We start from the raw sequence: 23,984 nt of genomic DNA, 5'->3' as shown, positions 1-23,984 counted from the left end.
TAGTTTCTTCACTCACTCCAAACTAAGAAAACGAGCAACACACAGCAAAGCCGAGTGCACAAAGCACTCGGTATCCCACAACTACCTGCTGATGTTGGGAGTGTTGTAAACAAGGTACATCAAGCACAGCCTCTAGTGATATCTTACACAACCATAGTTTAAAATATGCACCACTTAAACCTGTCATGTTAAAGTGTCTACATTTACCAACATTTGACTTCAGCTGGCACACAAACGTACGTGTTTCCTTGTTGTAACAAGATGCTAGGTCCTACAGCTGCATCCTACATTGCTGCATGTGGCATATATATTATACAGGTATTCAACTGCCTACAATTGACCAGTGGCATGGGAGCAGAGCTTACAGGCACAATGACACGGGTATGTCATTGTGTTGACACATAGATGCCCTTTTTATTTTGCAAACACATTGTTGTGTACATTAGCTTCCCCAATTGGGCTTTGCCACGGGCTCTGTAGTACCAGTAAACAAAACTGGCTACATTTTTATATGAGGTGGAATCCAAAATTTTCAGGACTGGTGCTGCCATCTGGAAAGGAGGAGTAGTAGATATTTGCACCACTAGGTGGCGAGAGCTGCGTATCTGACGAGTCAGTGTGCGGAGTGGCATTCAGCTGGGAGGACGTGTTGCATGTCCACAGTGATTTCCGTAATACTCTGCGTTTGGTGTGTGGTTGAAGTGTGCACGGATCTTCATCAGAACACATCTGATGATCCAACCTTCTTATCACGGGTTATCACCGGCGATGAGAGCTGGATTTATGGTTATGACCCAGAGACAAAGCAACAATCATCCCAGTGGAAGAGTCCGGGCTCTCAAAGACCCAAAAAAGCGAGACAGGTGAAGAGCATGATTATCAGTTCCTCTGGTACCAAGGGAATTGTGCACAAAGAATTTGTCCCACCCAACCAAACAGTGAATTGTCAAGGGAACTGGCTGCTGCATCACGACAACGCACCCTGTCACACATCCTTGCTTACCAGGACCTTTCTGGCAAAAAGCTACATCGCAGTCGTACCCCACCCAACGTACTTCCCAGATTTGGCACCTTGCGACATCATGCTATTCCCAAAACTGAAACTCAAGTTGAAGGGCCATCGGTTCGACACTCCGGAAGGGATTCAAGAAGCATTGCTGGTGGTGATAAACACCCTCAAAGAACAGGACTTCCAGAAAACATTTGACCAGTGGCAGAAGCAAGTGCTGGGTTCGATGTGTACGTGAGGATGGGAACTACTTCGAGGGTGATGGTGACCATTAGTCTAAAGGTAAGGCTGTCAACAGATGGCAGCACTAGTCCCAAAAATTTTGGATAGGCAGCAAAAATAAGACAATAAATAAATGTCTCGTAAGCAGAAAAATTGTCTCAAACTCTTACAGCAGTCAACATCTTGTACCTGAAGATAATGAAACAGACCACCTTTACTTCTGTTTATTATTGCTTCCCAGGAGTAGTATTTTGCTAATTTCTATAATGTGTGAGTGATCTTGCCACAGTGGTAACACCAGTTCCTGTCAGATCACCGAAGTTATGCGCTGTCGGGTTGGGCTAGCACTTGGATGGGTGACCATTCAGTCTGCCAAGCGGGGTGTACTCAGCCCTTGTGAGGCAAACTGAGGAGCTACTAGATTGAGAAGTAGCGGCTCCAGTCTCGGAAACTGGCATATGGCTGGGAGAGCGGTGTGCTGACCACATGCCCCTCCATATCTGCATCCAGGTGATGCCTATGAGCTGAGAATGACACGGTGGCCGATCAGGACCACTGGGCCTTCATGGAGAGTGAGTATTGAAGATAACGAACTGCCATTTCAACATAAACAAGATCTTAAATCTCAATTTATTAACATGTGTTCACAAAAAAATTATTGTCTGCTATGATTAGGAATGTGAAAAATTCACACTTTGGATAAATCCGGCAATAGGTGTAAATTCTCCCACATAATGCTAAAATGTGAAATTACCTGATAAATGCCGTTTCAAACCAAAATCCAGGCTACTATTTTATCTGAGATACTTTGAAATAGGTTTGTTTTCTGAGTATAAATATAAAAAAAATGTAACAAATCTTTAGGTACTGATTAAGGATTACAAATAAAACGACAAAAGTTTTCTGTGTATGGTACCACGTTATATTATAAAAAAGTATTACTGGTGATATCACTGTTACAGTGGCCTTCTTCTGGGTCCACTAGTGTACTTTTGCTGTCAAGAGTCAATTAGATTTTCTTATGACTACTCACTGAGCGTGACATTATGTCATAATTAAATAAAAATGATGTAATTGGTCACATGAGGCAGAAGTAGTGGGAACTTTACTACAGTAGGCTATTGTGCTTGAGGGAGTGAAGATCTATTGTTGTCTGTTGTTTCTTGCAATATGTACCATGAATGGTAGTCATCAGGTTTGAACTTCTGATTTCATCCTGCTGGACGCAGGTTGTGTGGCAGAAGTTGCTTGCTGCTAACACTTGTGTCTCATATTGTTAGTGTGGCCTGTTGTGCTGTGATGGCTGACAGCTATAGTGGGGCAGGCCCGAGTCCATCCCCTCTATTCGTGTTGCTGAGGTGTTTCGATATTTTGATGGCCTCTTGTGTTTAACGGTCCACTCATTAAATTTTATTTCCTTGCCACAGTCTTCCTGCAGATTTGTTGTACAGCCCAAATTGACTGTAACACTCGTGCTCCCTTATGCACATTGCTACTTTCTGGCTGGTCTCACCAGTGTGTGTTTCTCCACACTCAGTTTCCACCTTATGCAGACTTAGTGTACAGAGCATCTATCTTGTGCATAGCACATCCTCGATCTTGTGGTTGTTGTAGAAGACAGGCTGGACTCAGGATAGCTACCAGTGCACTGTCTGTGTCTACCCTTTAATAGGATAACTCAAATAATGAAAACCCAGGATGGAATGTAACAGTGTTATGAAAAGGATAGTTAGTACTTACCATATAGCAGAGATGCTGAGTCACAGATAGGCACAATAAAAAGATGGTCAGAAAGTGAGCTTTTGGGCAACAAGGCCTTTATTAGGGAATGCTCACAGCCAGAAAGCTCACTGTGGTGCAAATGTGTGAAGCAATCACGCAACCATGTCACAGCACACTTAAGCTTCCTACAGTCAACTGAATGAGTTTGAAAGGGGTCAAATTATGGCCTTCAAAGTGGTGGGATAGTCCTTTCGGAGAATTGTCACACAAGTTAGATGTGCTGCATTAGTTGTGCAACAGTGCTGATATCAGTGGTCAGGTGAACATTTCCACACAAATAGAAGACATTCCGGACGTCCACGCAGCACAGATGCCTGCTAGGATCATTGTACTGTACGGGCAGTAGTGGCAGATCGTATGGCTAATACAGCACAGATAAGAGGCCTTGTGAGCCCAGATGTGTTAACATTAACTGTTGTGGACTAGTTATTAGTAGTGGGACCAAGGGCACTTGCACCTCTAGCCCATCTTCCACTCGAGCCACAACACTGATGAGCACAGGGGTGACTGGTGCTGTAAGATGATCACTTGGAAGATGGACTGATGCACTGTGGTTTTCAGCGATGAAAGCAGATTCTGCCTGCATACAAGTGATGGCCATTTGCGCATACGACACAGACCGGTGAGTGCTGTATCATTGAGTGCATTTGTCAGAGATGCTCTGGACCCTCATCAGGCCTTATGGTCTAGGGTGGGATAAGCTAAAACTCTTTCACCTTTCGTGTTTGTGAAGGGGATGCTAAGTAGCACTCGGGATGTGCAGAATGTTGTTGGACACATTCTTTTGCTGTGCTTGCAACAGGAAGGTGATGTGTTGTTCCAACAGGATAATGCTCATCCACAAACTGCCGGTAAAACTCAATGTGCTGTGCAAGATGTGTAGGAACTTACCTGGCCAGCATGATCTCCGGACTTGTCTCCAATCAAGTACATGGGGGAAACGATGGGACGGGAAGTGAGTTGTGCGACTCAATCAGCGAAAGACTCCTACAGAACTATGTGAACATGTTGAGCAGGTGTGGCATAACATAACCCTGGACAATATTTGCCATCTGTATGATCAACTGAATGTCAGAGCCAGTGCCAGCACCAGCACCTGCATTGCCGTCCGTGGAGGCTACACTACATACTAATATAGGTGTTTTAGCATGGGTCGATGCCTGGCAGCTCAGAACTGCCTGTGCCATTGATTTGTAAATGTAATCATTTTATGTACTCCATATGCACTGTTGCAACAATAAATCTTGAGTGAACTGGAAACCTCTAAAAGCCTGTACGAATTTTTTCTTCTGGCAGTGTGCATGTCGTTTTGTGCCAGTTTCAGGTATATGCTGTGCCCCAGTGTACCAGCCATTGTCCACACCTAGGAATGGAATTGCACCATTCTTCTCTGCTTCAAGCATGAACTAGATCTTTCCATACATTTTTTTCAAATATTTGTGAAACATGTAGCTTTGTCTCACTGTGGGACCTTATGCTGAATGTGTTGTCTATGTATCTGAACCAGCAGCGTGGGCGTACGGAGCAGAACGAAGTGTGGTGGCTTCAAAGGCCTTCATGAACGTGCTGGCTGCTAATGGGGATAGGGGAGAACTCATTTCCATACTGTCAATTTGCTTGTAGTATTCTCCTTGGCATTTGAAGTATGTTAATGGAAAACATAGGTCAACCAGGACACACATGCCCGGAGTGACATGCTCATGTAAGATATGAACAGTTTTGTCTACTGGCATGTTTGTTAGTAGTGACTTTACATCCAAGCTGACAATGATATCCGTGGGTAAAATAGTTCATCCCTCTATGTATTCTGTAAAATGCTTAAAATTCTTCACATAAGAGTCTGTTTTGTGAACTAGAGGTCTTAATTTGCGGACTAATTACTTTGCCAAAATGTTCGTAGGTGGGGTGATCCCAATCACAGTCGGCCTTAAAAGATGGTCTTTCTTGTGTATTTTTGGCACTTCTAGGTGGTAGTGGGATTCCTGGAATGAGTCCCTTGGCTGTGTCAGCATTAATTCTTGCATCTTTAAGGAGTGCAACTTTTGAATACGTTGGCTGTAGGGTCCACCTGTAGTTCATTGTAAATAGCATTGCATTATGTCATAATTAAAAAAAGTTGATGTAATTGGTTACCTGAGGTGGAAGAAGTGGGAAACTTTATTGTAATATGTTACTGTGGTGGAGGGAGTTGGGATCTGCAGTTGTCTATCGCTTCTTGCAATGTGTGCCATGATTGGCAGTCATCAGTAGATGAAGTGTGGACTCTTGCTTTCTTCCTCCTGGACACATGCTGCATGGCAGCAGTGACTAGACAATAATGCTAATGTCTCATGTTGTTAGTGCAGCCTGTTGGGGTCTGATGACTGACAGCCAGGATGGGGCAAGCCTGAGTCCTTCCTCTCTATTCATGTCATTCGGGTATTTTAACAATTTGATGGCCTCTGTGATCCTGAATTCCACGATTTCTGGATGCTTGGCATGTGCGCAGGTTTCGTTAATTTTTTTGTTTCCTTTCCACAGTCTTAATGGTGTTTGACCACTGCAGATAAGTTGAATGCAGCGCTTGTGTTCCCATATGCATGTTGCTACTTGTACTGTGGCTGTCAGCTGTCAGAGTACAAAGGGATGCACTAACAACAAGACACTGAGTGTTACTGGCTAATAACTGCCACTGCACAGCTACATTCAGCAGGAGGAAATCACATCTCCTTCACTGGTGACTACCAGTCACCAATGAGGACACAACTGCAAGAGGCAAACAGCAAATCCTCACTTCTTCTGTAACTATTGTAACTATTACAATAAAGCCTCTGGCCGCAGAAGCCTACATTACTGTATTAGCAACCTGTATGAGCAGGAATCCTGCAGCAAAGTTCACAAGTTGTAAATATTTAGGAAGAAGATAGGGAAAGTTCTCAATGATCTACTCTACTTGGTTTGGTGGGATCATATCACACCTAAATTCCTGCATTTTAAACTGAACATCAACACCTACAAAGCAAGAACCATCTACAGGCGAGCCAATAAATATCTTCTGAAGGGGTACATTCAGCCTGTGTGAAGAGAACTTTATTTCCACAAAAGAAGACTGTTACAAATATGTCTTCTGATATCAGATAGTGTCGTCAACTTACTGGGATAATGTCAACAGAATCACTCACCTGCAGTTGTGTGCAACTAATGAAACTGTCGCCAGTCACCAGAAGAAGAATGAGAGCAACTAGCAAAGACAACACACAACACTAAGCCATAGCTGGGTGCATTTCATAGAGTGATATATATCTCATCTCTCATCTCATTCTATCTCCCGTAAGGCCATAGAAGCACTGGCTAAGGAACTAAACATTGATTTCACACTTGAGTGAATCCCTACAGAAAAATTCATCAAGTGCACGGAAGCAGCTTTCTGACACTCCAACAGAAGCTGAGAAAATCATTCTGCTATGTGCCAAGCCAACAAAGCACAATCATAGCTATGAGGAAAGGGCAGCTATCCCAGAACTAAAGAACAACAACAGTACTGTGGTATTACTACAAGCACGTAAAGGCAATGCTACTGTCATCTAGGACACAGTGCAGCACGAAGAAAAGATGAAAGAGTTATGAAATGACCCTATTTACAGTGAACTACAGGCGGACCCTACAGCCAACGTATTCAAAAGTTGCAGTCCTTAATCAAGGATGCAGTCATGACAAAATATAAGTGACTCTAGAGTGCAAAAATACATCAGTGGACACAGAAGAGAACCACTGTGACCATGGCCAGAATGCTGTTTCACCAGTTAGTCTAGTTAGTTAGTTAGTTAGTTAGTTAGTTTCATGTTCCATGGATCATTTTGCACGATAAATTGTCATGATGTGGAAGGAGTCATTTTACATTCATATTGCAAATTAATTTGTACATCTATTTGTACTCTTAACATCACCATATAATTTTTTCCCCAAAATGAAAAAAAGATATACAGATTGAGTTAGCAATTCCTACCCACGACGTTTTGCACATTACAAACATAGCAATTCTTCTACGGAGTAGGAGGAGTTGTCAAGGAGAAACTTTTCCAATTTATCTTCAAGTTTTATCTTGCTGTCTTTTAGACATTTTATATCACTGGGTAAATGGTCAAAAAATTTTGTTGCAGTGTTGTGCACCTGTTTCTGTGCTAAAGAAAACCTTAACGTTGAGTAATGAATGTAAATAGTAATGCGTTTTTTACAATATGACATGGTACCATACCCAGAAAACTTTTATGTTAACTTACTCTGGTTACAGAAGCCAAAACAATTATGCAAATAAAATATTACAACTGTATCTAAGCAGAACAGCAGGCAAAGGAAAAATTGGCCGTTCTGTGCCAGTTGGGGCCTTCCACCAACGATCAAGTTTTAGTGTCACTATCCAGTGAAGTATCCACAAGTCTCAACAGTTTTATTCTTGTCTTACGGTTTTTGCCTATATTACTTTCTCTATTAATGCCCTAATGATGTAACAATTGTTTTCTTGCATATTGTTTTATGGAAAGAGAACAGAAATGAATAGTCTGCTAACAGTCGCAAAACACTTTTTATTCATTGCCCAAGTTCTAGCTGCTATTATCCATTTCACAATAACTGAATCGAAGCTTCAAACTCCTCTTCTTGCTCCATCATATCATGAACATGAGCCTGTCACAACTTGTTGAAATTTTAGAACTGTGTTCCTCCATTTTATATTTTGGTTTCATAAGATGTGCCATACACAGAAATATTTTGAGGAAATGTGCTTGTCCAAGCAAATTTTTGGGAAATCTCAACTGTATTTTTGTAAATACTCTTGTGTATGGTATATTATTTATTGTGTGTTGTTATTTATTATTATTATCATCATCTATTATTATCTATCATTACTGTTATTGATTATTATCTATTAATATCTATTTCCTGCTGGATTTCTTCCTTTTTCTCATTGTTTTATTACAACATCCAAAAACAGATTTCAGAAATTGTAATTACTGTGCTGGAGATAAGTGGGCTGTAAAGGGTGAACTTTTGTTGATGATGACTCATTTGTGCTGAAATCATCACTACACTTTTTGTAATACAAATTTGCAAATGGACTGCTCCTTGGCTGCAGTGCGTGTGGGACCGAGGTAGAATGTAGGCGGCAAAGTAGTGTGTTAGCAGCATAAGCACGTAGGCTACCAATAAAACCCAATAATTCTACTCTTGTGCCCTTTTTCAACATTTCTGTATTCTGTGGCTGTTAGTTGAATATTAAGTTATTCAAATATATAAGCTGCAGTTTATATTTGAAGTATAATTCTTTTAAGTGCTATATTTCATATGTAACCTTGTAGAAAGTGTGATTGTACATATGTTGAGTGTGTACATAATCAGATGATCCTGATTTATCCAGTGTCTGTATCACACTGTACTTGAAGCCAAAAATGATCAACAAATAAATACAAAGTTCATCATCATTTCTGATATTGCACCTACATGTAAATGCATTTCTTCCTCACATTTGTCAGAAGAAACCCCTATATCAACATAGTGACAGCTGAAGATGACTTCTGCCACAAATTTCCAATAGGGGCTCCTTGAAAATACAACAGTAAATAAAGCAAAAGCAAATACATTAAACTTATGTTATTAGCACTGTATAATTGTGTGCATAGAAGTACAACAGGTGAAAGGCAAAAGAAAACTCTGTGGTTCACACATTTCACCATAAAGTAAATAGTAGTGGCTTATATCTGTCATTATTGTAATAAAATTTTGACACATTCTTATTGTTAGTGTGGTAGTCTCCTGTCATTTGAGTTTCTTCTTAGCTTCAATGTTCATTATTAATTTAATTACTGCTTCACTATTTACATACCAGCATGATTTGATATTGGGTTAGAGTAAATGCAACATAATCAAAATGACTTTTTTGTAAAATAATTTACAACCAAATTTCTGTTACTAGGAAATAAATGAAGAATGGCTATCAGATAAATCACGCTTTGCCTGCGATGGACTTAAACGACAGAGGTTAGTGACCCCCATGCTGAAAAATGCATCTGGTGAGCTGATAGCAGTTGAATGGGAAGATGCTCTCATATCAGCAAGCAAGGCAATTAAAGCAGCAGGCAGCTCTGTGGCTGCCATTGCTGGTGGGCTGGTAGATGCAGAGGTAATTACTGAGCGTGCTTGTTTTTCCTCAACTGGTTTCCTGAGTTTGTTTTTATGGACAGAGGAAGACAAGGAAATGCTCCCTGCCAAATTGAACATGTGGTGTTCAAACAAACCTTCATTTTATATCACTAGTGTTAATTCTTTGGTTGTTATTAAAATTAGCATAATGACACATTTGAATTCTCCAGAGCACTCCATGTGTAGACTCTCAGAGTAGTTTTAAGTCATCAGATACAAATATGCTTGAATTGAAACAGGAACCTTGCTTCAAATAAAGTAACTATGAGTATAGTGAAATTTGAACTCCGTACACTGTTCTTGTTAGATATCTGTGAAGTCCTTGACTAGTGACAGGAAAAAGTTTTTATTTGATGGATAATTTCGCTGTTACTTTTCCCAATTTCAGTGTTATTTTGTAATGGCTTGTTTTTTGAGCATCTTTGTTAATTTTGTGTTATTTTTTGTTTTCCTGTCAGTTGCATTATGTTCATTGACATCACAGATTTGCATGGCTCTATGGCTATAAGAATTAGCAACCTAACTTGAAACTGCAATCCGCTGTGTTTGTTTTCTTTACCGTTGTCTGATGTATTTGTCTCTTCCTGTTTTTCGAAATCTTACTAGCTTCATCACAAAAAATTCCACTTTCCACAATTAAAAAATCGTTCTTCGAACAATTTTAGCATGGAATAGGGATAACAGTTTCATCATATATCACGTTTCCTGACACTAACATAGAACAAATCACACCGAAGAGAGATAGTTTGGAGAGAGCTTTAATGTTGTGCATCAGTTAAACTGTGTATTTTTTTAGTATGCAAATATAAACATGAAAACTACCAAATATGGCACTTTAAATATTGTAACGGAAGCTCTAGCAGAATGTAATTTAGCAGTATGGGAGACAACTGACCAAGTAGTAGAAGCATTGAGTTGACAAAAAAAAAAAAAAAAAAAAAAAGAAGGTAGACTTCTCTAGTTTTTGGGTGAATCTTTTAATGAGCTGAAGAGAGAGAGAGAGAGAGAGAGAGAGAGAGAGAGAGAGAGAGAACGTGTAGCTGTTTATGCAACAGAACAGAACACTGAGAATGTGTGAGAGTGGTGGATAAAGCTGTTTTCGGCTGAAGTGACATCGAGGACATCAGTTCTTTTTAAGATTATATATGTACTTAAGTCTTCGAAAAAAGTCAAGATCCATTTTCAGCATTAAATGACAGTGAGTTACTGACGTTAGTAAAATACTGCCTTCAGATTTACATTTTTTTCACAGGGGGAGGGAAATGCAGAATTTTGTGACTCTTTTCTAAAAAAGATGCAAGTTTTGCATTATATTGGCTAAAACTGCCAGTTTGGCCTTATTTGTCATGTTATAAATTATGCAAAATTTTCACTGCCTGATTTGTGACATGTCAAGTCTCTCTCTCTCTCTCTCTCTCTCTCTCTCTCTCTCTCTAGGGTACTTACAATTGTTAAAGAAATAGTCCAAAAGCTAGCTCAATTCTCTATTTTTTTCAGTGACTCAACGTTTTTACTTTTCAGTATCTCCTTTACTCATAAATTATTTGCATTCTTCCAGAACTTCCCTTATCATATTTATAAGTAAAATTTGATTAGTTTTGTAATTGACTCATTGATTATTTTATTATTTGAAATCTTATGTTTCACAATCTTCACAGAGCTTATTTGTAAACACTGATTGTTCTAATGCCATTTTCAGGCCCTTGTTGCGCTGAAAGATTTGCTGAACAGATTGGGATCAGAAGCTTTGTGCACAGAATACACTTTCCCTCAAGATGGTTCTGGAACAGATCTGAGATCGAATTATATTCTGAACAGCAGGATAGCAGGTAAATATTTCCATTCAGAAAGAAATTTAGTGACTGTCCTTCAGATTCAGGTGTTTCAGAGGGATAACTGCAAGTTTCTCATGAATCTTAGTCAGATTAAAAAGTAAAATACAAATGCTTAGTGAGCAAATGAAATATTGCATCAGATTAAACTTGAAATTGTGGTTTGATGACTATTTGTTGTTCATACTTAGTTTCAGGTTAATGATGATGTCTATAGTTTTTTATGTCTGCCACTCATAGCATATACATTTGTCTCACACACACACACACACACACACACACAGTTATGTCTGAGAGTAGCTGATTTTATAGTAAATTTGAGTTAATGAACCGAAATTCAGATTTGTGGATGTGTGGTATTCATATTTTTTGTTGATGCTATGTGGATTTTTGCTGTCAGTGTGGCATTTTGTAACTTATGCGTAACAGTATCAAAACTTGAAATGAATAGATTATCTTCGGAATTCAGTTGTTCAGTTGCTGATGCTCAATTTTTGTTACATATTGTACACCCCAACAAATGGTCACTGTAAACAAAAATTACTACCATCTTTTATATTGAGGTAGTTACATGTTTCATTTTTTTCTCCTGTCCTACACCACCCCCCTTTCAGCACTAATTTTATCTGGAACTGTTTCAGGGGTTGAGGAAGCAGATCGTATCCTGTTGATTGGTACCAATCCTAGGTTTGAAGCACCTATCTTGAATGCTAGGATACGAAAGGCATATCTACACAAGGAGAGTGAAATAGCTCTTATTGGGCCTAAAGTGAATTTAACATATGAGTATGAGGTAAGCAGCTTGTTCTTAAAAACAGTGTTGGACAAGATAAAAAAAAAAAAATCTTAGGTTAAAAATTGATTGTCATTCTATATTATGGAACCGGCTTACTCAAGATGGTAACTGTCTGTTGTGAAGCTGTAACATTATCTGGCATCAGTAATCTTTGGTTGATTGGGTTAGTAATGCTGGATTTATTCCTCAGTGTTGATATTTCATCATCTTTTGGTCATGCTCTTATTTACCCCTACTCCTATTTTTCCTGTTCATGAATGATTTCATTTTCCTTTCACCATCAAATTTTTGATTTTAGTGATACACTAGAGTACACTGCCTGACAAATAAATGAAACACTCAGAAGACATAGACGGATGTCAATGCATCTTCATACATATACACATTATCAGCAGTTATGTAAGAGTTGAAATTATCTGTGACAGGAAGAACAGCCACCAGAGTGTATTAGCATTGTTTGCATTACGAGGTCTGTTCAAAACATTTCAGAACTTTGTCTACAAAATATTTCTGCGCTTACCTTTTACTTATTGTGCATGGTCTCCTCCGGAATACTCTCCTCCACAATTGGAACACTGCTCCCAACTCCATTTCCAATCCCGGAAGCAGTCTTGATACAACTCTTGCTGGATCGCATGAAACACCATCTGCAAATTTTCTTTTGTTTCATCAATCATTGCAAATCTTCATCCTTTTCGCGGAATTTTCAACATTGGAAATAAAAGTCTGCAGGGGCCAGGTCTGGAGTGTGGAAGATGAGGCAGCAAGTGATTTAATTTTTTGTGTAATAGTCACACACTAATGGGATGATTGTACAGGTGTGTTATCATGAGGTAAGAGGCATGAACTATCTCGCCACATTTCAGGCCGTTTCCTTCTCACATTTTCTCACAGGTGTCATAATATGCCCCAATAGTACCATCGATTAACAGTTTGTCCCTGTGGCACTACAGTCTGGAGCCGCGCGACCGGTATGGTCGCAGGCTCGAATCCTGCCTCGGGCGTGGATGTGTGTGATGTCCTTAGGTTAGTTAGGTTTAAGTAGTTCTAAGTTCTAGGGGACTGATGACCTCAGAAGTTAAGTCTCATAGTGCTCAGAGCCATTTGAACCATTTAGTACATTTCCCGACCCATTGTGAAGGTTGAACCTTGGTCTCAACATCATAATTGTAGACCCGCATATTATAACCAGTTAGATTCTCTTAAGGAACATCTTGTTCTCATTTGCACCATCCAATAGCTCTTCACAAATAGTGAGGCGAAGGCCTTTCTGGTCATGACTCAAGAGCTGTGGGTGGGACGAACTTAGCGGCAGCATGATCCATTTGAAGATTCTGTGTAAGGATGTCATGACATGATCCAACTGAAATGTTACATTCATCTGCAATCTCTCTTATAATCAGTCTTCGATTGACTTGCACAATTTAGTTGACGTTCATGAGACGAGGGTCTTTGGTAGACATCGAAGGACATCCTGAACAAGGTTCATCTTTAACTTCTGTTTGGCTGTTTTTAAACCTTGTGAACCATTCGTAACACCGAGTAGGGCTTAAGTATTCATCACCATAAGCTTTCTGCATCATTTGGTATGTGTCTGTAAAGATTTTCTTGAGTTTCACACAAAATTTAATGCAGATGCATTGTTCCTCTAACTCTGCCATATTGAAATTCACAAACTGTATGACACAGTGTTCTACTCGATACAGCACTGAACAATAACTAACAGACATACAACAATGAAACTTTCAACAGTTACTCATTAAACAGTGGTGTGTGTAGGGATGCCAACCAAATTTCTCTGCAACTCACCATTGGTGCAAAATTATGAATGTTCCTGAAGTTTTTGAACATACCTTGTATAAGGGGTGTGAACAGCATCAGATGTTATCACTGTGAAGGACACAGAGATGCTTCATGCTCAGGTGGGAGGCATTATTAGCAACTGACAGAGTTTGAAGGGACCTCATTACGAGTCTTAGTTTTTCCAGTTGGTCGAAATGTGCAATATCCAGAGTTGTTGGGCATCAGGATGTGACAGTAGCCTGACGTTGGACAGCGGGGGAACCTTAGGGCATTCATAATCATCATTAGTCTTCTGGACAACCACATCTGACCACCACAAGGGAGGATCGCCATATTGTGCATGAAGCACGTCATGACCTCTTCGTATCTGTGACTGTGATCCGAGAAAAAGTATTGGACTCCCAGCAACATTTTGTGACATCCTGCACTATTGTTCAGGGACTAACAACAGCTGGAGTTTCACAAGGCAGTCATTTGTGGTGTAGTATTAACGGCAGTCTACACACGAGACGGTAATTTCAGTGTTCTCAATGACTGGGAAGCCGGACTGCTGATGAATGGCGTCACATTGTGGGACACAATAAATTGTAGTTCTACACATTTTTACTGACTTTTGTTTGTGCATATGATGGCGACCTGGGGCAAGTTTCCATTCTTCCAATGATTAGAGGGGCACAGTAGCATAACTGTGGCATGACTGGTAGTGATTGAAGGAACCCTGATGGCACAATAGTTCATCGCTGACATCCCGCGCCCTCATGTTTAACTTCTCAAAGAACAATATTGTGGTGTCATTTTTCGACAGAACAATGCTCGTTCACATATGGCACATGTCTCTACGGACTGTATGTGTTGAGATGTACCTATGACCAGCAAGATCCTCAGATCTGTCTCTGATAGAACATTTGTGGAACAAGCTCGGTAGTCAACTCCATTTCGGTGTCCAGGATATCAGTGACTGGACCTGCAGGCATGTCAGCCAGAGGGGGCGCTATGTCATACCGATAAATGGGCTCATATTTCCAATTTGTTTGTAAATTTGACTTTATTTTATAAGCACTGAAATATCATCACAGACCCTCTCAACCCGTGAATTTCCGTTTTGTTTCCTCCCCACTTTTTCCGCACTTCTCTTTTGTTGTCAGACAGCATATATCTGGCAACACATCTGTCAGTTTATTTCCTATATGCAGTTTGTTAGACCATTTGTCACCTATGAAGTTTAGCCCATAAGTGAGATAAGAGTGATCACTTTCTTACGTAACCTAAAATTCCAGTTTTTTGTTTTTCTGTTTCCACACACATCTGGTTGTCACACTCCTCGATTCTGATTAGGCTGACTCTTATATAGCATTCTGTTTTATCATTTATTTCGCAGGTGTCATTTTCAGGGTGTATATTTCCACTGTTCTAATCAGTTGCTTTCTTAACTTTGCAGAAAATGTTTATCATTTCCCATTATGCTTATATCCTGGCATCTTAATACTGGTGTTAATACTGACCTAATAGTAGGCTAAGAAGGAACTCTTAATTTAAATTGTAAATGTTGGGGGCAGTTACAATGTGAATTTTGAATGTCAAACACAATTCAGTTTATTTTACAGTGCGTCTATATCAGAGAGAGATTACGTAACACATCATTGACAGTTCATTTATACTGCACGGAGGAAATGTTGTTTCAGTGATTCTTCGTATCCTCCCCTCCTTGATCTATCTCCAGAGGTATGGCCAGCTGGACAGGTCTAGTGATGTACCAGCCTTCAGCAGTCACAAGGATGGCTGTGTGTCACATTCCATCACTGCCTTCTTTCAGCTCCTGTGCTCTTGCCCTCTTCCACAGGTGCTGTGGAAGAACTGCTTGTAGAAGTACAGTGTCACCTACTCGGATTCTCATCATTACTCTGTTTGGGCATTTAACTTGTTGGAAGTTAAGTAATCTGCTACTGTTTTCTGATGGAATTTGAACTCTTTCGTTGAGTCCACTGTGGTCAGTGGTTCAGGTCCAGTTGGCAATGCTGTAAGTTTCTTTCCCATGATGAAGTGGGTTGGAGTGAGTACTTTGTCCTCAATTTGGGAAATGGGTCTTCAGTTCAGTTCAGTTCAGGGCGGCTTGAGTATTTACGAGCACAGTGTGTAGCCCTCCTTATCTGTAGTCGAGTGTGTGAGTATTTTCCTGAGACATCTTTTTGTTGAGTTGACAATTATTTCCCAGAATCTACCCCACTAAGCCATACACAGAGCTATAAATTTCAAAGTTAAGCCTTGTTGAGTGAAGTATTGGTGAGTCTTATCAACAGATATTCTTGACCACAATTCCATTGTTTCTTTGTTAACTGCATGTCACTATAGGTGGCATGTGGAATGCTGCGTTGACCAATAAATCTTTGTAGTGCCAATAATAATCGGTCAGTTGATGCTCTGCATACAGTCTAGCTCTAGGTGAAAAATCTCTTAACACAGTGCAGGTAAATAGTGCAACATAGAATTTAGTGCTCGTATTTCCTACTTTGGCATATAGTGGTTCTGCAAAATAAACAGAGGTTACTTCGAAGAGTCTGTGCATTGTTTCATGGTCGACTGGCATTGGAGCTTCTGTTTCTCAACCAGTGACACTGCGTGCTGATTCACGTGAGGAACTGCGAAGCTCCGAAAGTACAATTATGATTCAAAGATGGTGCAAGCATGTGTGTGTATGCAAGATTGAAAGCTTTGAGAAATGATGATTTCCATCTACAATAAATGAGTGTCATTTTTCTGTGGTTAACTTGGGGTGTTGTAAACGATCACTTAGATGTAACATGAGTTGAGACCTTTTATTTTTGATCCTGTGGGTAGTGGTGCAGTTTCCTTATGAGCTTGAATTTCTTGTAGAGAAAAAAAAAAAAAAAAAAGAAAAAGAGAAAATAAAAGAAAACAACAGTGGTGTTGTGTAATGTTGAGTGAATGTGGTTTCTTCCACGATAAATTCCCTCTGCAAGTTCACTTTGCCAATCAGTCTTCTTTTAAATCTAAAACCATGGGCTGTGATATATTGCAGTTTCCAGTAAGAATTAAATTGTTAAACATCTATTAGTGGTTGGGGCATTACTGCAGGGAAGACCTGTGGATCCAGGTGAATGTCAGTAGTTTCTGGAAAAGTGCCTGGTGCAAGATATTCATTTGCCCTGAGGCTGCGTTGTTGTGATATCTGAGGTGGGCTATGCCACCATATGTGCATTGTATGTGGCATCTGAGGCAAGGGTTCTGTAGAAAGGTGATCCACAGGGTTGCCTTTTCCTCGACAGTGGTTCCATGGGATACCAAATGGAACTTGTTAGTAGTGGTTGACCTAATATACAAGGTTGTGCCTTATGCTGTCTCTGAAGCATCACGAAAGACATGGGTGATGTGGTCCCGAAGTCTTGTATCCACTTTCTTACATAAGAGTGTGATAGTTTTTGGAAGAGTTGAGATCCAAGTATGCCATCGAACAGCAAGATGTTCAGGCAAAGGTTCATCCCATCCTGGCCCAAGTATCCAAATATCTTGAAATAAAATCTTTCCTGTTGTCGATACTGGAGTTACCAAACCTAAAGGGTCATATAAGTTAATGGTTGCTTGTGGTAAGTTCCTTTTGGTGGCCGCAGACTAAGATATGTTGTCGATAACTTGCTGTTGGTTGATACAAAATGTGTCATCTATTGTGTTTCAGTGAACTTGCAACATGTGCAAAGTTTTTCTGAGCTCTTGTCCTTCTGATTTCCATATTGTAACTAGCTGCTGAGAGTTTGTTGCCCACTTTAGCATACGCAGTTTAATTTGACTCATGAATGCAGCCATTCTTGTCTGCAGCGCCTCCTGTAAAGGTGTCCATATGGGTGTTGTGGTCCAACAAGGAACTTGCAGTAAGAAATTGCAATGAGTACTTGCTTGACAATTCTCTCAGACCTGCTGAAAGTAAGAACAAACTACATTTAAGACTGAATGGGAAGTCTTTTAAATTTGCTTCATTTAGGCTGTTATTATTGTTACTGTACCACAAGAGTCTAACCAGGTCTCTGTTGTCCGGATGGAGGACGAACTGTAAGAGTTCTTGGGTAATACTTGAAACAATGGCAAAACATCACGTTTGATAGTGCATAGCAGTTACTTCAGGACTTCTAAGACAACGTAAAGCGAAGGAGAGTCCTTTTCTGTGAAGATGCGTCGAATACAATTCACCATTTTGTGCTTCCATGTTTCTCCCTCCTTACTATTTGGTGGGACAAATAAAAGGCATGGGTTGAATTCTGGTGTGGGGCCAGTTCGACTTGTTCGTTTCTGAGTCTCATATACAGCACAAAGGGCGTCACTCTTCTCCAGACATCTCTGTAATGTAAGGAAATATTTTTCAGCAATACTGAGGTTATACGGAATATGACTTCAGATTTCCATGGAAGATGGACTACTCTTTGTTGATCCTTGACAGAATCAGAAGTGTGAAATTCCTTGAAGTTTTGAATCTTTTGCACTCATTGCACACTCTTGATCGGTGCATATCCCAACTGCCTCTAAATCTCCAAAACTTCTGACTGTACTGTCAGATGTGTGATTGCATGGCAGGTTGATGATGTTGATGACAGTTCGGTCTGCAGAAAAACTTACGCAGCTTCCACTAAGGATCCATCTGAATTTTGAAGGCAATAAGGCCAGTGATTGAGAGACATGTTTTGGTGCTGCAGGCTCCAATAATGCTCTGCTCCGATTTGTAACTTTATGGGAAAATCATTGTATCCTTCTGCTGGATCGGCCAGTTCAGTATCAGTATCAGTACTGTGTTTCATTTTGAGTGCTTGTGGTACCAGTAGATGTCTTGAAAAGGAATGAAAACTTTCAAATACAGTAACCTTAATGTGAGCATGGCTCTACGTGCTTATCAGTGTCAGTCTGACCAGACATCAAGATGGTGTTGTAGCGAATGAAAACTCGAATGCATAGATTTTTTAATGACTTCTAGATTTAAGTCATCGATCAGCAATCTACTGACAAAACTAGACTGGCTGCCACCCCAATGCAACGTGTGAGTCTGCTTACTGTGGTGGGTCCTATTACGTACACATAGGCTGTCTGAAAGCATGTGTATCGTAGATACCCAGTGTTCACATTGTTGACAGAACTGTAATCAACAAGAGATGCTGATGAAGTAGAATGTGCCAGATTTTACTGACTGACTTGTGGTGAGACAAAACACTTTCCCTTTCTACCGGTTAGTCTTTTGCTGTGTGGCACTGATTAAGGCAGAGGAAGCACCTGTTATTAGAACTCAAAATCTTGAGGCAGTCATGAACATTCTTTACTGTCTCGCAATCTTGTACCCAGTGACCATGCTGCTGTCAAAGCACACAGTAGGCTTGTACCTTCCATACTGACCTACGTACTGTATATCTCGGCTTAGGATGAACATTGAGGGCTGTCGTAGATTGTACAATGCTAGTTAACCTATGAGATCCTCCCTCCCCCCATATGCTTGATGCTGTGAGTCTACTTCTTCTGACAAGAATTCCTTTAGTTTCAGAATGTTCCCTTCTGACAATAGTACCCTTTTGGTGTGGATTGTCCAGCACTGACATGTGTCCCCTGGAAAAGCATGAAGTATTTTAGGAATTAACACTTCAACATAAGACTGTATGTTCTCTCTCAGTGCCTGTAGAGCTTGGATGCACTTGTTGCATTCAATAAATCTCAAGTTGAAAGGTTCTGGGGAGTCAGCTGATACATGCATGATGGCTTCCAGGTAATAAAGATGTGCCTGAATAATACTACCTTTTCATCATAATGCATACACAAAATCTCTTTAGTGTGCTCATCGGAAGTTGCAGTTACAGCAATTCCTTTTCCCCCTCAAGATAGCATCTAAGAAACACGTGTTTATTGACAATTATGAATCTTCTTTTGAAGCAGACTCCTACTGTTCACAGAAGTGAGACAAGTGTTAATTGTTACTGGAGAATAACTCTAGCGTAATCTGTGGTTGTTGAATATTGCTACATGACTGTGTTCCGACCGCTGTGACAAGTGAAATTCTTCCCTCATACTATGTTTTGCCTTCAGGATCACTCGTTTCACCACGTCTGTGTATTCTTCACTTGCTGAGACATCGGCTTCATACACTGTTGTCGAGTAAGTCTTGAATAGTGTTATCCGAGGTTATCAAATTAACTAAAGTTTCCTGCAGATGACTACAAACATGCTCCACCCCATTTTTGGGCTTGGAGTTGTTAAGCAAATTTATTTGGCTGACAAAGTGAGTAACATTGGTGTGCCATGTTATTCGTCTACGTTTTAGTAGAAGTAAAAGAGGCCATGATCCGTGACAGTTCTCTGCAAGATTCCATATTGACATTCTCACTAGGGATCAACTAGGTTTGTTACACATTCAGTTGTCCTCTTATGTTCTTCTCAGCTGTTACTTCAGTTACTAGTATGTGGTCAGTAACATAATATGTTTCAGTGATGAATACAGATAAACAGAAAGCCCCAATGTTTGAGTGACAGATGGAGGTGTGCATTTTGCATTACACACAGAGAGATCCTGCCCTGTAGCTATCACATAGGTGCTCGGAATTAGTGTGTGCAGACTCGATGTGTCATTGGCATCCCTGTGATTCTGAGAGTTCCCATCTGTATTACTGCCTCCTGGGTTTTGGCACCAAAAATGTTGTGGAACAATTAAAATGTGAATTTTGAATATCAAACAAAAGTAATTTTATTTCCATAGTGTGTGTCTATATCACAGAGACATTACGTAACATGTCACACAATTCACAGATATAATATGTTGCGGAAGTGTGATCATTTCAGCAATTCTCCACAGAAAATGCACTTGTTGCAAGCTGTATATTTAAGGGTATGTATGGAGTGTACATGTAAAAGGGTTAGAGATTTGTTGGCAAAAAGTGAAAAGCAAGTTAAATGTGGTGAATTTTCCAAATCAGATTTTTGTGAAATGATAGGTGCTCAGTTTATATTTGGTTAAACATTTTCATGTTTCTTACTTTACATTAATTGCCATTGCCATTGGCTTGCTCTCTTTTGAATAACCACATTTTTGTGTTCTAGACCTTTCTGTTACTGACTGCATAGTTCCATATTGTTCAATATTAAACTTGCTTTTTTTTATGCTGGCATGCGCAGAAAAGTGTATTATTCTGACCATAAAGCAAAGGTGCTACACAAATGTTTTATTTACTTATTTGTAGTTGACATTCAGTAATATCTATTGCCAACAAATTTTTGCACTTTTATGATGGAGTATCCTTTGAATGATTATGATGTTGCATGAGGTACTTAAGAAAATTTCACTTAGCAATACATTTTCTGTGTTACCCCCCCCCCCCCCCCCCCCCCCCCCCCACACACACACACACACACACAAAACCATTCCTCTCTCTGTTTTCTTCTCTCTTCCCAAATACTAAAAATTTGAGTGACTTCAACACAATTAGAAAAATAGTTAGGCTTTTTGATAGTTTTTGGATGTGCTAGATGCAGCTGAAATGACGCTAGGTAAAGCTAGTTTTCAGTAGAAAGTTGTTAAGAATTTTTTTTTTTTTCTTTTTACCCTTGCAGTTTCGTAAAGTAAATCTCATCCAGAAGTACTACCATATTCCAGGAATAATTCAGCTGTATTTATTTTATTGTATTTATTTCATTAACAGCTTTCTCTAGAAGAGGTAAATGACAATTACTTCTGCTACAGCATTTAGGTGACAGTGCTGATGTGTTGAAACAGTTGGTGTCAGGACAGCATCCTTACAGCAAAGTTTTGTCGTGCTCCAAGAGGCCAATAATTATACTTGGTGCAGATCAGTTGCAGAGGCCAGATGGTGCGACCATACTGGCACTAGCACAACAGCTCGCACGGAATACAGCTACTACCGTAAAGGTACAGCAGTTTTTCTGGACACTATACTAATGTAATGGGCATTGTTTACTGCGTTAGTTTGTGAACTTAGTAATATCACATTCTGTGGACAAGCGGACATGATTTTGAATCTTGTGGTATGTATGTACTGCATTTATTTTCTTTTTTTGTGTATTTTTATTTTCTAATTTCTGGATACTGTGAGGGTTCAATTAATTTATAAATTATGTCGTCACTGGTCTTCAGCTCCAAGAAGTCTGCGAACCCCGCACTTGTGGGTAATTCTTCTTTTGTCTGTAGAAAAACTCAACTTCTACCAAAACTAGGACTCATTTACTCTGTTTTACAGGAAAGCTTTTATTCTATATTTAATTACAAAATATGATCAGAGGTTAATGATCTAGTAACAACACAGTTGAACAAACTCCAAATTTCTGAAAAAGAAACAAGAGTTTTTATACAAGTATGTATATTATTGTGATAATCTTCTGGTTGTTGGTATTCTTTGTGACCCCATGGTTTTCGCAGAAGACTTTTTGCTGCTTTCAATTACTTTGCATGTTATGACATCAAATGCAGCTTTAATACTGTTGGGACAGCAAGGAGCCCACGCGGAATACCTCAGAAAAATAATGGAATGTATATTTATTAATAAATTCTCTTTTATAATAATTTACATTTTTAAGTTCTTAATTATTTTCATGGACAACAAATAATCAGATCTTGTGCCAGTAAAGATTGCTCATTTGTATTCAAAATTAGTACTATATTTTTCCCTTTATCAGTGAAATGAATTTTTTTTCCAAAAAACTTTTGACTACTTTTGACTGAAAAGTTTCATATCCTCAAATACCTTTGGCCAATAAATTTTTGTGAAAGTTAAGTGATATCAATATCTTGAAAACCACCCTGAATCAACTGAAATTAAATGTAAGGTATGATGAAGCCTATAAAGTATATACAATATTGAAAACTAGCCTGTGATTGCTGAAAGGAGTTTCACAACTTGCTCACAGAAAGTCATTGTTTATGATTTACTAACATCAGTTAGAATTGCTAGATGATAAAGATAAAATATTCCAGAATATGTTCCGGTATTGTGGATAAAAGTGATAGGATAAAAATATTCATGTATTTCATTCATATCCATATCTTACTCTCAGATACAGTCTGAAATGTTCACATTTGAAATGAAATTAAGATACATCAAAAAAAAATTTTGCATCACTTCTGTTCCCAGAATGCCTGAAGATAGATGTTGACTGTGGATATTGTATCACAGATACAGTCCCTTTCACTGTTCAGAGATGTCACTAAACCTGCTCAAAGATGTAAACAACCATGCATGAGCAGCACCTATTAGCCAGAGGGGGTCTCACAGCCAATGAGTTCCAGTCATTCCACCAGGGAGGAGTAACACAGCTCATGTTGTCTGTAGTTCAACCATGAGTAGACGGTCAATACTGTGGTTTGATCGCGTCCCCATTGTTACTCTGTGCCAGGAAGGGCTCTCACTCAACAAGGGAAGTGTCCAGACATCTCGGAGTGAACCAAAGTAGTGATGTTCGGACATGGAGGAGACACAGACAGGAACTGTCGATGACATGCCTCGCTCAGGCCGCCCAAGGGCTATTATTGCAGTGGATGACTGCTGCATACGGATGTGCAATAGGCTGCATGATGCGCAACTTCACTCCCGACATCCATGGCGAGGTCCATCTTTGCAGCAATGACAACATGCAGCGCGGTATAGATGGGCCCAACAACATGCCAAATGGACCGCTCAGGATTGGCATCACGTTCTCTTCACCAATGAATGTCGCATATGCCTTCAACCAGACAATCGTCAGAGACGTGTTAGGAGGCAACCCAGTCAGTCTGAACGCCTTAGACACATTTTCCAGTGAGTGCAGCAAGGTGGAGGTTTCCTGCTGTTCTGGGGTGGCATTATATGGAGCTGATGTACACCGCTGGTGATTATGATAGGTGCCTTAATGGCTGTACAATACGTGAATGCCATCCTCCGGCCGATAGTGCAACCATATCGGCAGCATATTGGCGAGTCATTCACCTTCATGGACGACAATTCGCGTCCCCATTGTGCATATCTTGTGAATGACTTCTTTCAGGATAACGACATCGCTTGACTAGAGTGGCCAGCATGTTCTCCAGACGTGAACCCTATTGAACATGCTTGAGATAGGTTGAAAGGGGCCGTTTATGGTTGACATGACCCACCAACCACTCTGAGGGTTCTACGCCGAATTGCCATTGAGGAGTGGGTCAATCTGGACCAACAGTGCCTTGATGAACTTGTGGATAGTATGCCACAACGAATACAGGCATGCATCAATGCAACTTACAAAAACATCGCACATCACACTAATGGGAATAGACTGGCTACAGACGTAGACAAACTTATGTGGAAAAGGCAGGTAACTACCATATTTAAGGGACTATAAGATGACACCTCCCCCCCCCCTC

The 23,984-nt window shown here is 39.9% G+C and overlaps 1 protein-coding gene across 2 annotated transcripts in view; it reads left to right on the top strand.

Annotated features, from left to right (window-relative positions):
- The window catches only part of LOC126456816 (NADH-ubiquinone oxidoreductase 75 kDa subunit, mitochondrial), a 90,506-nt gene that overhangs the window by 43,837 nt on the left and 22,685 nt on the right, over positions 1–23,984 (top strand). For both annotated transcript variants that reach the window (XM_050092610.1, XM_050092609.1), the window contains exons 7-10: positions 8,961–9,167; positions 10,887–11,016; positions 11,661–11,812; positions 21,336–21,521. In XM_050092610.1, coding sequence (XP_049948567.1) covers positions 8,961–9,167; positions 10,887–11,016; positions 11,661–11,812; positions 21,336–21,521 — 675 coding nt within the window. The remainder of the gene's footprint in view (positions 1–8,960; positions 9,168–10,886; positions 11,017–11,660; positions 11,813–21,335; positions 21,522–23,984) is intronic.

Source organism: Schistocerca serialis, chromosome 2 (assembly GCF_023864345.2).
Source record: "Schistocerca serialis cubense isolate TAMUIC-IGC-003099 chromosome 2, iqSchSeri2.2, whole genome shotgun sequence".
Lineage (NCBI taxonomy): Eukaryota > Metazoa > Arthropoda > Insecta > Orthoptera > Acrididae > Schistocerca > Schistocerca serialis.
This window is presented reverse-complemented; position numbering and strand designations above follow the sequence as displayed.